The sequence below is a fragment of the Littorina saxatilis genome, linkage group LG4 (genome assembly GCF_037325665.1).
Source record: "Littorina saxatilis isolate snail1 linkage group LG4, US_GU_Lsax_2.0, whole genome shotgun sequence".
NCBI classification, from domain to species: domain Eukaryota; kingdom Metazoa; phylum Mollusca; class Gastropoda; order Littorinimorpha; family Littorinidae; genus Littorina; species Littorina saxatilis.
In genome coordinates, this window is record NC_090248.1 from 57,096,951 (window position 1) to 57,111,345 (window position 14,395).

Consider the following 14,395-nt stretch of genomic DNA (forward strand, 5'->3'; position numbering starts at 1 on the left):
GAGAGAGCCGTACATCGTGCCCCACAACACAAGAGCGAGAAGAGCGGAACATAGGGGAACAACTGACAGCTTTATTCAAATGCCAACCAACAATTTCAGTACACAGTGGATATGGGCAAATCTGGGCTCTGGTAAGTTCTGTGTGGCAATTAAAAGGTACAAAGAGGCAACTGGTAGCTTCCATCTTTTTGCACACTCAGAAAAAACAACAACAATGATTTGACCCAGGAAAACTCAGGGTCAAAGATGACAGTTGCATCTAGAAAATGTTGTCAGTATAATGCAATACTGCATAACATCCCAATAGAACAAAAACACTGAAGAAAGTGTTGTTTTGGAGACATGACATCTCCACAGTGTGACGACAGACAATGAACAGCCGAAAAACGCCATCGTGTTGAAAGGTGAGGGATACCAAGCTAACAGCTAGAAAAGTGAATCTCTTCAAAATCCAAAGGCACAGATAAGAGACCAACATTTGCATCACAGAAAACAAATCTTACAAAAACGCAAATGTGATGCTTCACTTTTCAACATTTTCAAAAAACAAAGAGTTTTCTTTTCTTCCTCCAAAAAGACAAGAACAGACCGAGCTGAAGGCATGCTTGTCCAGGCAGGAGAAACACGAGAAATTGCGGAGCAATGACAAATGTCGCCGACTTAAAATGAAAAATGGTGCTTGATTAGAAAGAAAACAAGGACTAATATTAGAACAGAACTACCAAGCTGAACAACTGACAAATCCAGCTTGGAATGTTATTGTTGAAAAAATGTTTCGTCTTTAAAAGTAATTATGACTTTAATGTTGAGTTTCCGAGGGAACAATGACAAGATCTTAAGAAAGCAACATAACAATGAAAATTGAAATGCTTGTTAACAACAGTGATCCCCGGAAGCAGGATGAAAATGGTGCAGACATTTGGTCACTCTGAAATTGGTCACTTGTTTGAATTTAAAACTGTACACAGGTGAAAAGACAGGGTTTTATTTTGACACTGAATGCAATGGTGAACACTTAATCGATGACACGGCCTCACCGGACCATAGACACACAATATTCATGAAACACAAATCAGTGAAAAGACTTAGAATTGGGCAGTTTATTTTTGGCAAGTAGTCACAACTTTTCAGATAAATTTTGGCAATAATCTGTGGCTCTCAGACTGAACCACAGCAACATGTACTGGAAGCGTGCCTGACTGGAACAGTAAGTGTGTCAGAACTCAGATACAATGCTGTAAGGTAACTGAGACATGTCATACAGAGCTGAGACTGGTAAAACACTCGGGGTCTTTCATACAGTGATTTCACTAAGTCAGTCAAGTTACCAGGGGTCTTTTGTACAGTGATTTCACTAAGTCAGTCAAGTTACTAGGGGTCTTTTGTACAGTGATTTCACTAAGTCAGTCAAGTTACAACGGGTCTTTCATACAGTGATTTCTCTAAGTCAGTCTAGTTACTAGGGGTCTTTTGTACAGTGATTTCACTAAGTCAGACAAGTAACTTGGGGTCTTTCGTGCAGTGATTTCACTAAGTCATTCAAGTTACTACTAACTGCAAGGGCAAGCAGTTGAATGACAGGGTTTGTCTACAAACGTTATTATAAAGCCATGTATGATATATAAAGCCAAAGAGTTTTGATATACAATAATGATCTCAAGAGAGAAAAAGGGAGAACCCCTGTTACTTCTAACACCTGATAAAGTTTCCTTTAGCTAATACTGGGAATTACACATTTTATTTGAAACTACGTGAAGTCATTATTTACTGGGAAGAAAACAAAATAAGCATCTTTGGGACTAAAAGTCACATGTTCTTACTTTTCTGCAGTATACTCAGCAACAACCATCCACTTACGGTACGTTTCAAAGTCTACGTAAAAAAAACAATTGCATGAAAAAAAGAGAGCCAAAAAACCCGGTTTATTTGGGAAGAAAAACGTCAGCAGGAAATGAAGTTCAGCGGATCAGTTGTAGATTGACAAACAAACATCAACGACAAGACTTTGATGAAGGCAGACCGCAAGTGCCAGCGATATACAGTAATACACATCATACATGTCACAAATTTATTTGAATTGAATACCAACCACTTACAGTGCTGTACACAAAGATCAAAATGATAAATACTTTACACAAATGTCAGCTGTGCCAATCTCATAAATTAAACTGAAGTATGTACACAATGCACGGTCACTATACTTATAATACTGCTCTGGACATACGACAAAACACCAAAGTCCAAGTCATTGCAACTTGCAAAGCAGACATTTTAACCAGGCTTCGAGTTCATTATGACAAAAATACAGCAACAGCCTTGGCTTTTAGGGTTTGGTTGAATCAAAGGAACATGTATCTATAGCATAATGTTGTCAGTTAACGATGTATACACAAACAACTATGTACAGGGACATTGGCTGGCTGCTACAGACTCCACAATTCCATACACTCAGCGAATAAATTTTTAATCTCCCTAACGTTCAACTCTAATCATGTTTATCATTTCTTCAGCTCAAAGTCAAAGGCAGAATATATTTAAATGCAAATTTCAAAATTAGGTAACAGAATTCTTGATTAATTCTAGAGTGTGTTTAGCGGCAGAAAACAATTGTGAGAAAAACAACAACTAAAAGCCCTTATAAACGGTTTGATAATCTAAGACCAGACCAACAAGACTCATGAATTACTCAGCAACTGATGATAAATTGAAATAAAACGGTTTCAAAAACTATTTCATAAAAAAAAAACGTTTTAAAATGTCCTGAAAAACGAAATATCACAAGAGACCACTTGCACTCATATCACTTTACACATGTTTACACAAATGTAACACAAATGTAACACAACAGCTGTCACATTGAAGGACACAGCATGCATTCAGCAGACTAGATAACTTGGGTAAAAAACTAAAGCCTGATTAACTTCGTATCTCTACACATGAATGCTAAGTGTGATGTGAAGAAAATTAAAATTTGATTTGACAACAGCAAAACAGATCGACTTACTGGAGACACCACTGCAACGTTTCGTAAAGAGAACAGCAAGATTCAAGCAACTTACCATTCTCCTTCAGCAGCTTTTACTAACAACAGACCTTGTCACCTGTCTACCATTAGAACTACTGTAACACTTCTTTGTTCTTGTGTACTGTAGCAAAGCTTCTACACAACAATTTGACTAAAACCTCTACTGTAACAATTCTTTGTACTTGTGTACTGTAACAAAGCTTCTACACAACAATTTGACTAAAACCTCAAGTCTAAAAAGTCTGTACATGTACATGTATACCTAATTCATCATTTTGCATAAAAAACAAACAAACTATGTACCATCACATCAGGAAAATATCTTTTCAAAAATGCAGCAGCAATCTTCATCTTTGCCAAACACAGGAAATTGAATCACTGAAGCTTTGCATAATCTTTAGCCATTGAATGCCAGTTCAAAACAATACATGTACCACTAATCTTTCTTTGAAACTGTCCAAAGCCGATTCAACAAAATACCACAAACGGTTTTTTAAACTGCCAAATGCCAGTTGACAACAGTAACACAATCATATTGCATGCTTCATCACCACAGCAACCAACCAGAACAATTCACTTTTCGTTAAAACAAAACCCAAGGCCTGAACTTCAATGCTTGTAAAGTTCTTTGGTTTAACAAATGTAAGGCAAATAACTAGGAAACATGTTTTGATTTTGGAGCAAAATACTGGCAGGCAGCCGTTAAAGCAGTTTTTAAATTCAAGAAAATATTACGTTCCACTAAAAAGCATTCTGTCCGAATAATGCTCATATGGAAACTTGCATAAAAATGCCCTTCTTCCCACCCCAAATGCAGTGTTCTAGAGTCAATTCCCCTAACCCCAAACAAATTTTTTTTTTTTAAACCAACAGAACCATACATTTAAGATCTAGTAACCACTTACATTCTGTCCAAGATGTAAAGAATCTCATTTGGTGTGAGCAAAGTGTGTGAGATCTTGTTGGTTTTACATGGACCAGCACAAGTTTTCCGTCCATGAATGAAAATGGTTCCAACGTTCTATTGCTATTTATCTTGGTCATAATGAGAACAGGAGACAGCAGGTCAGAAGAACTATAGAACAAGATAATTATAGAAATATCCTCACCGGAAACAATGTCAATGACAATCAAACATGAGAGCACGCATAATGTTTGATCGTACATGTTTTTGGTGAGTTCATTTTGATTGCTATCTTGTTCTGTCTCAGTCAAAGCTTTGTACACAGGCCTTTATACTTGCAACAACTCGCTGCACTTCAATGAATGACCCTCTCTGAGCAAGAAGATACAATGTCGTTGGAAAACATTGCACCGAACACAGCATACAGAAGTACCCTCTCATTCCAATACTTACCCATTGGAGTAGACGTCAATACAAAAAGGGCTAATATGAGTTCAGGTACATTGTATAGTGTATGTGGTTAACATTTTGAAGGAAGATTTCAAATTCAATAAATAAACGTTAATTAAAACATAGTGAACAATATTAAACTAAACACTGGCCAGTTTCACTTCGTTAAAAGTACCACAGGAGATTAAAAAAAGTCGGTGTTACAAAAACTGTGATGGGAACAATAGTTCACATGTGTGTGGAAACTCAACACACACATAGCAAAATAAGAGTAAAACAAACGCATTATTTCTGTCTTCAAAGATCAGCTACTTTTCCAACTCTCGGATGAAACAATGCACATTATTTTTAAAAAAATGTCCTTTTGTTATCAACAGTTTATCCACTGAAGTTACTTTAAAAACATGATAAAAGAACAGAAAATTAAAAAAAACCTGTGAAAACCCCCATAAATGAAAGTATTCCACACTGTCTCCTCGTTCAAACCTCGTGTCAATGTCTGTGAAGTATTCCTTCATCGCACGTCGCAGAAACACTTCTGAGCTCAAGCTTGTAATTGTGTACAGCATAACATGTTAAAATGTCTTAACTCAAGTAAAAGTCAGTTCCGTTGTTTACAAATCCAGATTGTACATCTCCATGTAACCAACCAAAGTGAATGTTCACATCGCTCCAGCACACGAAAGGGAATACACATTTTTCCATCTAATTGTCCACGTCCTTCAAAACAGAATCACACCATATATGGCAACACAAAACATTATGCTTCAAAAGTCACACTTGTTCGAATGGGGTGTGACTATTCTTTCAGTCACTGCCTCAACACTGACAAGTCTTTCCAGGTCAGCACAGCATGAAAAAATCCTGCACATGATGTTACCAGTGTTAACTCATTTGAGTGAACTTTGTTCTACAGCACTTTCTGCCAGTGCACCGTGTTTCTATACATGGCGAACACTCATCACACAGGACTGTCCAATGCTGGTGCATTTCATTGTGTCTTGCAGAACACTCATCACACAGGACTGTCCAATGCTGGTACATTTCATTGTGTCTTGCAGCGCACTGTTAACCTCTGAGGACGTCTGGAAGCGCTCCCTTACTCACTCATTTCCCGTGACAGTAGTGAATGTCCCACAGTGTTCCTTACACGCCGTTTGTCTTTACGTTCTAGGATTATGGTTCTTGCACAAGTTACACCTTTCACGCGTCATCAGCTACAGCCCTGCCCACGCAAGTGTTTCCCATTCTATGTCCATGTAAAAGATCAGAACGCAATATCCAGGCAAAACGTCGCTGACAACACAACCACAAACTGTGCGTGTCCCCTTCCACGCCACACAATGTCAGTCACTGACAACACAACACAACACTGGAGTCAGCTTCAGCAGCACGCGATGTCCGTCACTGAGAATACACCAACCTCCAACAAGAGGCGTGACTATGAGATAACACACAATGAGATAACACACGACAAAATGACACACTATGAGATGACACACTGCTTGTTCTTCTTGTGTCTTCGGCCGCGCGTGGGCAGCGACTGTCCGTGGGCGGTCATGCCCCCGATGCCCATGTCGTCCACATAGGAAATCTTGGATCCGGCAGGGCGCGGCCAGTCGTACCAGTTGTAGCCCCAGTCGTCCGAGTCGCTGGAGCTGGAGCACGTACTGCAGCGGTCATCCTCGTACTCTCTGACCGGGTCGTGGTGGCGGCGGGGGTTGACGCTCTCTGCCTCCCGACTACGGCCCGCGTGACCGGCGCGATGGTGAGACGCATTGAGCGCGGCAGGTCTTCCCTCGAAGGACTGCGAGCGAGGGTACCCCCCTCCCCCGTTGGCTCCCCCCGGCTGGACCCCCCTCAGGTGCTGGGTGTTGGGTCGTGTGATAGGGTTCATCTTCTTGTCATCAGGGAGCGCTAGGGCGGAGGCCGGTGTCCGCCGTGACCTGTGCTGACCTTGAGGTTCGACCCCCACGCTGGGCAGCTCCGTCAGGGACTGCACGTTGTTGGGGTGAGCCTGGCAGTACAGGGGCACCGTGTCGCCATAGAAACGCACCCTAGTGTCCGAGGTGAAGGCTTTCACTGACGGGGTTTCGTCCCCGGGAGTCTGCACACCGTTGGTGATACTGACCGACGCGTAATGCACGCTAACGTTCTTCTCTGACCCCGACCTACTCCGTGACCTTGAACTCAGTTCACTGGGTTTGTCGGAACCGGGGGTCTCGGCGGGTGTGGTGCCCGCAGACACTGACAAGTCGGGCATGGAGAACTGTGAGAGGCGGTGGCGGGTTCGAGCCTCCTGGGGCGTGGGCAGGGCGTCCACCAGACCGTCCAGGTTGAGTTGGTAGAGCGTGCCGGCGTCCTGGTACTCCACCCCCACCACGGCGCCGTCGCTGTACATCCCCGGGGCGTACACCTCCGAGTTGCTGGATGTGGCGTAGCCTTGGTCACGGTCCGACGACGGCAGGGACTCTGGGAGCGTGTAGTGTTCCCGCAGCACTTGGTGAATGTCGGCGCGACCTTCCTGCAGGACGTGGGACACGGGCGAGCTGACCCGGATGGAGGCCTGCAGGTCCTGGAGGTAGTCCTCCGGACGGCGCGGTGTCTGCGTCTGCATGGAGCCGGCCCGACTGCATGCCGCTGAGCAGTAGATAACACCCCGCTTGGGGAGGAAGGGCTGGCCCAGCAGGCATTTCTGTGGACACACAGCAAACCTCTCATTTAGAACATCCTCTCTACTAACTCTATTATGCTTCCTCTCTGGTTTGTCAATTTACCTACATTTCAAGACTTTCTCCCTTTTAGACCTTAATTTACAATCATAATAAAACAAACATACTGAAAGAAAAAACTAGTCTTCTTTGCAATTAGTCAGGTTCCACAATAAAAAAATATATATAAAAAAAAAATATATAAAAAAATACAATAACAGAACAAAAACCAAAACCCCACCAACACACAAACAAAAGAAAAGAAACCCAACACATCAACAACAACAAGGGCAAAGCCCATACGACTCACATGCTTGACCTTGACCTTTACATGACCTTGACCTTCAGCTAAACCTAGCAATGACATCATACACTAAGAACTGCTTTACACATTTTTCCTACCAAAATACATGTGACCTTGACCCAAGGTCATCCAAGGTCATGCAACACAAAGCTGTTAATTCAAGACATAGGAAGTACAATGGTGCTTATTGGCTCTTTCTACCATGAGATATGGTCACTTTTAGTGGTTCACTACCTTATTTTGGTCACATTTCATAAGGGTCAAAGTGACCTTGACCTTGATCATATGTGACCAAATGTGTCTCATGATGAAAGCATAACATGTGCCCCACATAATTTTTAAGTTTGAAACAGTTATCTTCCATAGTTCAGGGTCAAGGTCACTTCAAAATATGTATACAATCCAACTTTGAAGAGCTCCTGTGACCTTGACCTTGAAGCAAGGTAAACCAAACTGGTATCAAAAGATGGGGCTTACTTTGCCCTATATATCATATATAAGTGAGGTATTAAATCTCAAAAACTTCAGAGAAAATGGGAAAAATGTGAAAAATAGCTGTTTTTTAGACAACATTTATGGCCCCTGAGACCTTGACCTTAAAGCAAGGTCAAGATGCTATGTATGTTTTTTGGGGCCTTGTCATCATACACCATCTTGCCAAATTTGGTACTGATAGACTGAATAGTGTCCAAGAAATATCCAACGTTAAAGTTTTCCGGACGGACGGACGGACGGACGACTCGGGTGAGTACATAGACTCACTTTTGCTTCGCATGTGAGTCAAAAATGTTTAAACATAAAAGCATTCAGAATGTGCCAAGTGCTATCCACCTGACAAATCCATCGCAACCCGGACACTGACCTGACAGGTGTGACACTTGAAGCAGGTGGGCGTGGCGTGCCAGTGCTGACCTTCGTGAGTCATCTGCCCCTGGTCCACCCCGATGTGCTCCCCGCAGGTGTCGCAGAACTCGGCAAACAGGTGCTCGAAGCAGACGCAGCAGTAGGGGCGCCCGTCACGCATGATGTAGCGCTGACCCCCCAGCTGTTCCTCACACTCCATGCAGCAGAAGTGATGCATGTGCCAGCTGGTTCCCTCCGCCTCCGTGCACTCATCCGCGAAGATTATCTGGGGACACAGGAAAACATAGTTTGTGTGGTTAAAGGCAATTCTAAGCTCATGAATTTACAGCCATAATACAGCTTCACACTATGAGAAAAAAAGAACAAGTGCTGTACAATGATAACACATACACGCATATTCCACACTGCAGTTTCAAAATCTATGTCTGATTATACACCTTGGCTAGGTAGGTAATGGTTATGTAGTTTTACAGAACAATTCAAGGGAGGTAACACTATACCGGTCGCACGTTATCTGTACTATACACAGGTTGTTTCCCTTGTGCTATTCTGACTGCCAAGGACATAAGGGAAGAAACCCAATAAACTCACGTAAACAAGATTTAAATCACAAACGTTTCACATAATGAGAGCTTTGTCTTTCAACACTGAGCATAAACTGACACTCACTTACTCACTCACTCACACACACAATAGTAGCAAGTTCATATATACACCCTCCTACATACACACTGCCATTGACACCCACATTCACTCACTCAGTCTCTCTCGCTAACTCCTTATTCAATACTCCCCTCCCACACACACACACACACGCGCGCGCGCGCACGCGCCCAGACAGACAGTCAGACTGACAGACAGACAGAAACACCCACACACACACCTCATCACAGGCGGCACAGCGCGGTTTGAGCAGCTGAGCGTGGTGACGGCCGCAGTAGAGGTGCGCGTCACGGTAGAAGTAAATGAGGTCAACCAGCAGCTCGTGACACGTGGAGCACGTGAAACACGCCGGGTGCCAGCACGTGTCTGACCCTGCACGTGACGCAAACACCGCCATCTCGCCGCCCTTGATGCCATTGGAACACTGTGGACATACAGATATAGGGGGAACATAAGATGAATATTGTAACGAGACAGATTGAAAGAAAGAAGACCACTCAAAAAGTAAAGACACTAACAACCAGGCATTATAGCCCTTTCCTCACAAAGGCATCATTGCGGGACATGAAAAAGCCTTAGTCCCAGTTGAGGTAAGCTGTTGCTACGTGTTTCTGCCTTCAGTCGATCGTCATTCAGAAACCTTTTTGTTCTAAAAAATAAACTCTCGTTCAGAGAGAGAGAGAGACTGAGACTGAACTTTATTTGACGAGAGAGAGAGAGAGAGAGAGAGAGAGAGAGAGAGAGAGAGAGAGAGAGAGAGGGAGAGAGAGAGAGAGAGAGAGAAAGAGAGGGAGAGAGAGAAAGAGAGGGAGAGAGAGAGACAAAAACGGAGGGAGTGAAAGAGAAAGAGAAAGAAAGAGAGAGAGAGAGAGAAAGAGGGAGGGAGTGAAAGAGAAAGAGAGAGAGAAAGAAAGAGAGAGAGAGAGAGAAAGAGAGAGAGGGAGGGAGGAATAGAGAGAGAGGGAGAGAGAGAAAAAGAAAGAAATAAAAAAGAGAGAGAGAGAGAAAGAGGGAGGGAGTGAGAGAGAAAGAGAGAGAGAAAAAGAGAGAAAGAGAGAGAGAAAGGGAGAGAGAGAGAGAGAGAGAGAGAGAGAGAGAGAAAGAGAGAGAGAAAGAAAGAGAGAAAGAGAGAAAGAAAGACAGAGAGAGAGAGAGAAAGAGAGAGAGAGAGAGAGAGAGAGAGAGAGAGAGAGAGAGAGAGAGAGAGAGAGAGAGAGAGAGAGAGAGAGAGAGAGAGAGAGAACAAAGCCAGGCACTGTTGTCAGTCAAGTAGGTCACGTCTACCCAGACACGTACGGGAGGGGTCCCCGATAGCATCCTTGAGGTCCAGCACACACAATACAACACACATCCCCCCATTGACAGGTATCGTTTCCTCTTCAGATAGGTCACGTTAAATAAAGCTCTCCCTGACTACTTTTGCCCAAGAAAAACAGATCATGGAACCAAGCCTCATTCCGACTCCTGGTAGGTTGGCTGGTTAGAGATGGCTGACAGTGACTGAGAGAAAGATGCAAGTCAGCAGGGGAAGCCTTCCATACAAGTCGATGGATAAGCGGCAGAAGAAACAGAAAGCAAAAGATATAAACATAAGTTAAGGAACGAAAGTATGACACTGAGAAAAGATAGCACCAGAAAATGACAAAAGTAAACATTTTATTTATTAAAAGACCAACACCAAAGCACCATTCGGGGGGCACAACCATTGTGGGACTGGAAAGAGAGGAACACGTCACACAAGATTACGACACACAACATCGGTGGCAACTGACAAATCTAAACCAGGAAAACAACAATCAGTGACATGACTAGGCCAGCATCAGAGAGCGACAGAAGAAAACACGTCTGAATGACAGAACAATACCAGTTTGTTTGTTTGTTTGTTTGTTTGTTTGTTTGCTTAACGCCCAGCCGACCACGAAGGGCCATATCAGGGCGGTGCTGCTTTGACATATAACGTGCGCCACACACAAGACAGAAGTCGCAGCACAGGCTTCATGTCTCACCCAGTCACATTATTCTGACACCGGACCAACCAGTCCTAGCACTTACCCCCTAATGCCAGACGCCAGGCGGAGCAGCCACTAGATTGCCAATTTTAAAGTCTTAGGTATGACCCGGGGTTCGAACCCACGACCTCCCGATCACGGGGCGGACGCCTTACCACTAGACCAACCGTGCCGGTCCAACAATACCAGTGAATGGCAGCATCAGGATGGACCTAAAGAAAATACCTATCATTTCGTCAGAATCAGTCGCTAGAGAACAGCTCAAATCAAAGGTCTGCAGCTTTTTGAATGAATGGGTTGAGACGTTTGTATCTAATACAAGCTCTAGTTTATGCACGACCGCTCTCTACAAAAGACGGTAAACAAACGAACGTTTCACCATGCGTGGCGACCGACTTGTAGCTCTATACATGCTTATTGCGCTAGTTTTAGGGGAACTAAATATGACAGATTGGTACGCTCTGAATTCATGGGAAGAAAACAGCAAAAGAATATTTTTATTAAATTAAAAAAACAATTTTTTAGCCGACAGCCTCCAGCAAAAAGGATGAAGGTCGACACAGAGCTGAACTAAGAGGCCCGTATCACGTGCAGCAAAGCCTGACGGTGGCCGAGGACAGAGCGAGGATCGTGTGGCGACCTGCACAGCAACACGACACCCCGCTAGAGACCATCACCCCCCTCTCCGGGGACGCCTATATCGCTCTGCCACACACACACATACACACACACAGACACACACCTCTTGCTTATCCGACCATCGTTCCACGCTCGTGAGGCACCTTCCTGGAGCTGGGATCTACTCAACGCATTAAAGAATCATTCAATCACACTTGGACCCCTCTCCCCCCCCCCCCCCCCCCGCCTCAACCCCTTTAAAAAAGAGGAGTCGGAAGAAAAAAACAGATCGGAAAAAGGGGGCCGGGAGACGGGAGTGGGGGTCGGTAGAATGTGTGAAATGTGAAAGACCTGCAAGAGCATCAACAGCGCTTGCTCATTCAGTTTCAACGCGATGATTCTGTCACCGTTTCTGACAATGCCACCCGGTGAAGCATACTGAGAGTGTTCTGCACGTTCCAAGCTTTCCCTTCTCGTCTGTCTTTAAGATAATAACAATATTGAATAAAGCCGAAATAAAGGTTGTACCCATCGCACAGGTAAATCGGCGACTAGGATGCAACCACGCTCCCCCCCACCCACCAAAAAAACCACCCACACAAAACAAAAACAACAAGAAATTCCTCCGATAGGAAAAACACCCCCGTCAAAGGGAAATAACCTTCTCAGTTGGTGGCAGTGAGAATGGTTATTTCCCTTTGACCAACGGGGGTGTCCGTCTATTAGTCGTTGTATAATTTTAATCCACCAATAAACTCCGAGTCCCTAACCGTGTGTTTGACTGGTCCCAATTTTTGTAAGGACCGTCTCAGGAATGTATAGAACCTGTTCACCAAGTTTGGTGACGATCGGTCCGTTCATTCTTGAGATCTATATGCGAACACAAACACACACCCAAATAATATGTCAGTCTTAATCTTAATCCACCAATAACTCCCTAACCGTGTGTTTGACTGGTCCCAATTTTTGTAAGGACCGTCTCAGGAATGTATAGAACCTTTACGATCGGTCCGTTCATTCTTGAGATCTATATCATGCGAACACAAACAAACACACAAACAAACACATCGAGTGAAACCTATACACACCCCTATACCGGGGGTGTAAAAACAACCACTCAAATGTTTGATTTTAATTCAAAATCTAGGTATTAGTGCCTTCAGCTCGTCAAAACCCCTAGCTAGATTCTGGAGCAAGCAAGGTGCGGACAGGGATTGTGTTGTCTGTTGAGCTATCAGTGTCCACGCTGCGAGCACTGTAGCTATTCCACCGACACGGGGCCTGCATCACAGCGTGACGGCACTCGCAACATGCCCATCTTTCTCCACCTATAGTTTGACAGATAAGAACCCCGCGACGCCACCGTTTTTAGAGTGCCCTGCGATAAGCACAAGCCACGATGGTGGTGGTAGGCTAATAAGGAGCGAGGATGGAGGGCAGTAGAGTGGACCCCCCCCCCCCCCCCAGTTAAGACACCCTCCCAGCCAATTTAAGACCTCCCCCTTTTCAAGACCTTGCTTTACAAAAAAAAAATTAAAAGATTTTTTGTTCATAACCTCTGTACATTTACCTCCATTTTAAGACTCCCTCCTTTTTAAGACCTGAATTTTTTAAGATTTGTGGAGGTCTTGACAGGGCAAGGGGAGTTCCATTGTACTGATTGACAACTCTGCTCCAAGTTCCGCCAGTACATCGCGGTTGTAGCTTCATGGGGCCCACGACCACCTTAAATTGCGATTCCATGTAACTCCGACAACGTCTTTGCTCTACATCGCTGGAATCGGGTGCTTGTCAACTACAGGGGAAGTGAGGTCATCTCTCAGCAAATTAGGTTCGTGTAACCACCTCTTTTTATAGAAACTTCTCACTCCTTTGGAGAGTACTTATAATCTAGAAGAAGAAGAGCTGATATGAAAGTAGCAGAGGTTTACCGACCCCCCAAACACACAACATGATACCGGGGCAAAAAGCCAGCATACACACACAAAGAAAGAAACATCTCATAATATAAAATATTGAAGATGAGGAATCGTTGAAGGGCAGTGGAAACACACACACAGAATTGGAAAGAAAAGTCAGCAAAGAAAAAATACAATGATCATGGGCAAATGATTCTTGACACTTTCAACATGAGAAGCTACAAGCCAACTTACCAGGCTACAAATCAATCAAACAACCAAACAACCAAACAAACAAACGACAGTACGGTGGAAACCCCATTTTAAGACCTTAAGAAAGCTGTAAAAAGTAGGTCTTAAAAATGAGGGAATCTTAAAGTGGGGTGAATGTACAGGTGTCATGAACAGAAAATCGGAACAAAATCAAGGTCTTAAAAAGGCGGAGGTCTTTAAATGGAGATTCCACTGTATCACAAAGGACGTTAAGGTGACTGCCTACCTGGGCACACAGCGTGGCGGTGGACGTGAGAGGCAGAGGCTTGACACTGCCGCGACCCAGGGCCTCCTGTTTGCGCTGCGCACTGAACATGCGCAGTTCGTGCTTCTCCAGCTCGCTGAGGCCGTTACAGTAGCGCACCTCGTTGTCGTGCGGCGGGAGCTGCTGCAGCAGTTGACGGATGCGGTACTTCTCTCCGGCGCTGCTCAGGTGCGGCACCTTGTCCTCGGGCAGACAGCCGAAATAACGGTGAACCTGGAACAATCAACACGTGACGCACGTTAGGAGGAGGTCACTACGAGTAGCATTGTCAAAGTACAATATTGAAATGAGTAGCGCGGAAATTAATTGTAGCCAGCAGAAGGTGGCAACAATAACAACAACAACTTTACAACAATAACAACAACAACGACAACAGTTAAAACAGCCTTAATAGCTGCGACGGGATTCATT

At 44.1% G+C, this 14,395-nt stretch overlaps 1 protein-coding gene across 1 annotated transcript in view; it reads right to left on the reverse strand.

Moving 5' to 3' along the window:
• Window positions 1-51: 51 nt before the first annotated feature.
• The window catches only part of LOC138965170 (protein prickle-like), a 178,345-nt gene continuing 164,001 nt past the window's right edge, over window positions 52-14,395 (reverse strand). The window contains exons 4-7 of the mRNA XM_070337290.1: window positions 13,946-14,197; window positions 9,142-9,345; window positions 8,257-8,523; window positions 52-7,074 (exon numbers count right to left, since the gene is read on the reverse strand). Coding sequence (XP_070193391.1) covers window positions 5,866-7,074; window positions 8,257-8,523; window positions 9,142-9,345; window positions 13,946-14,197 — 1,932 coding nt within the window. The 3' untranslated portion in view covers window positions 52-5,865. The remainder of the gene's footprint in view (window positions 7,075-8,256; window positions 8,524-9,141; window positions 9,346-13,945; window positions 14,198-14,395) is intronic.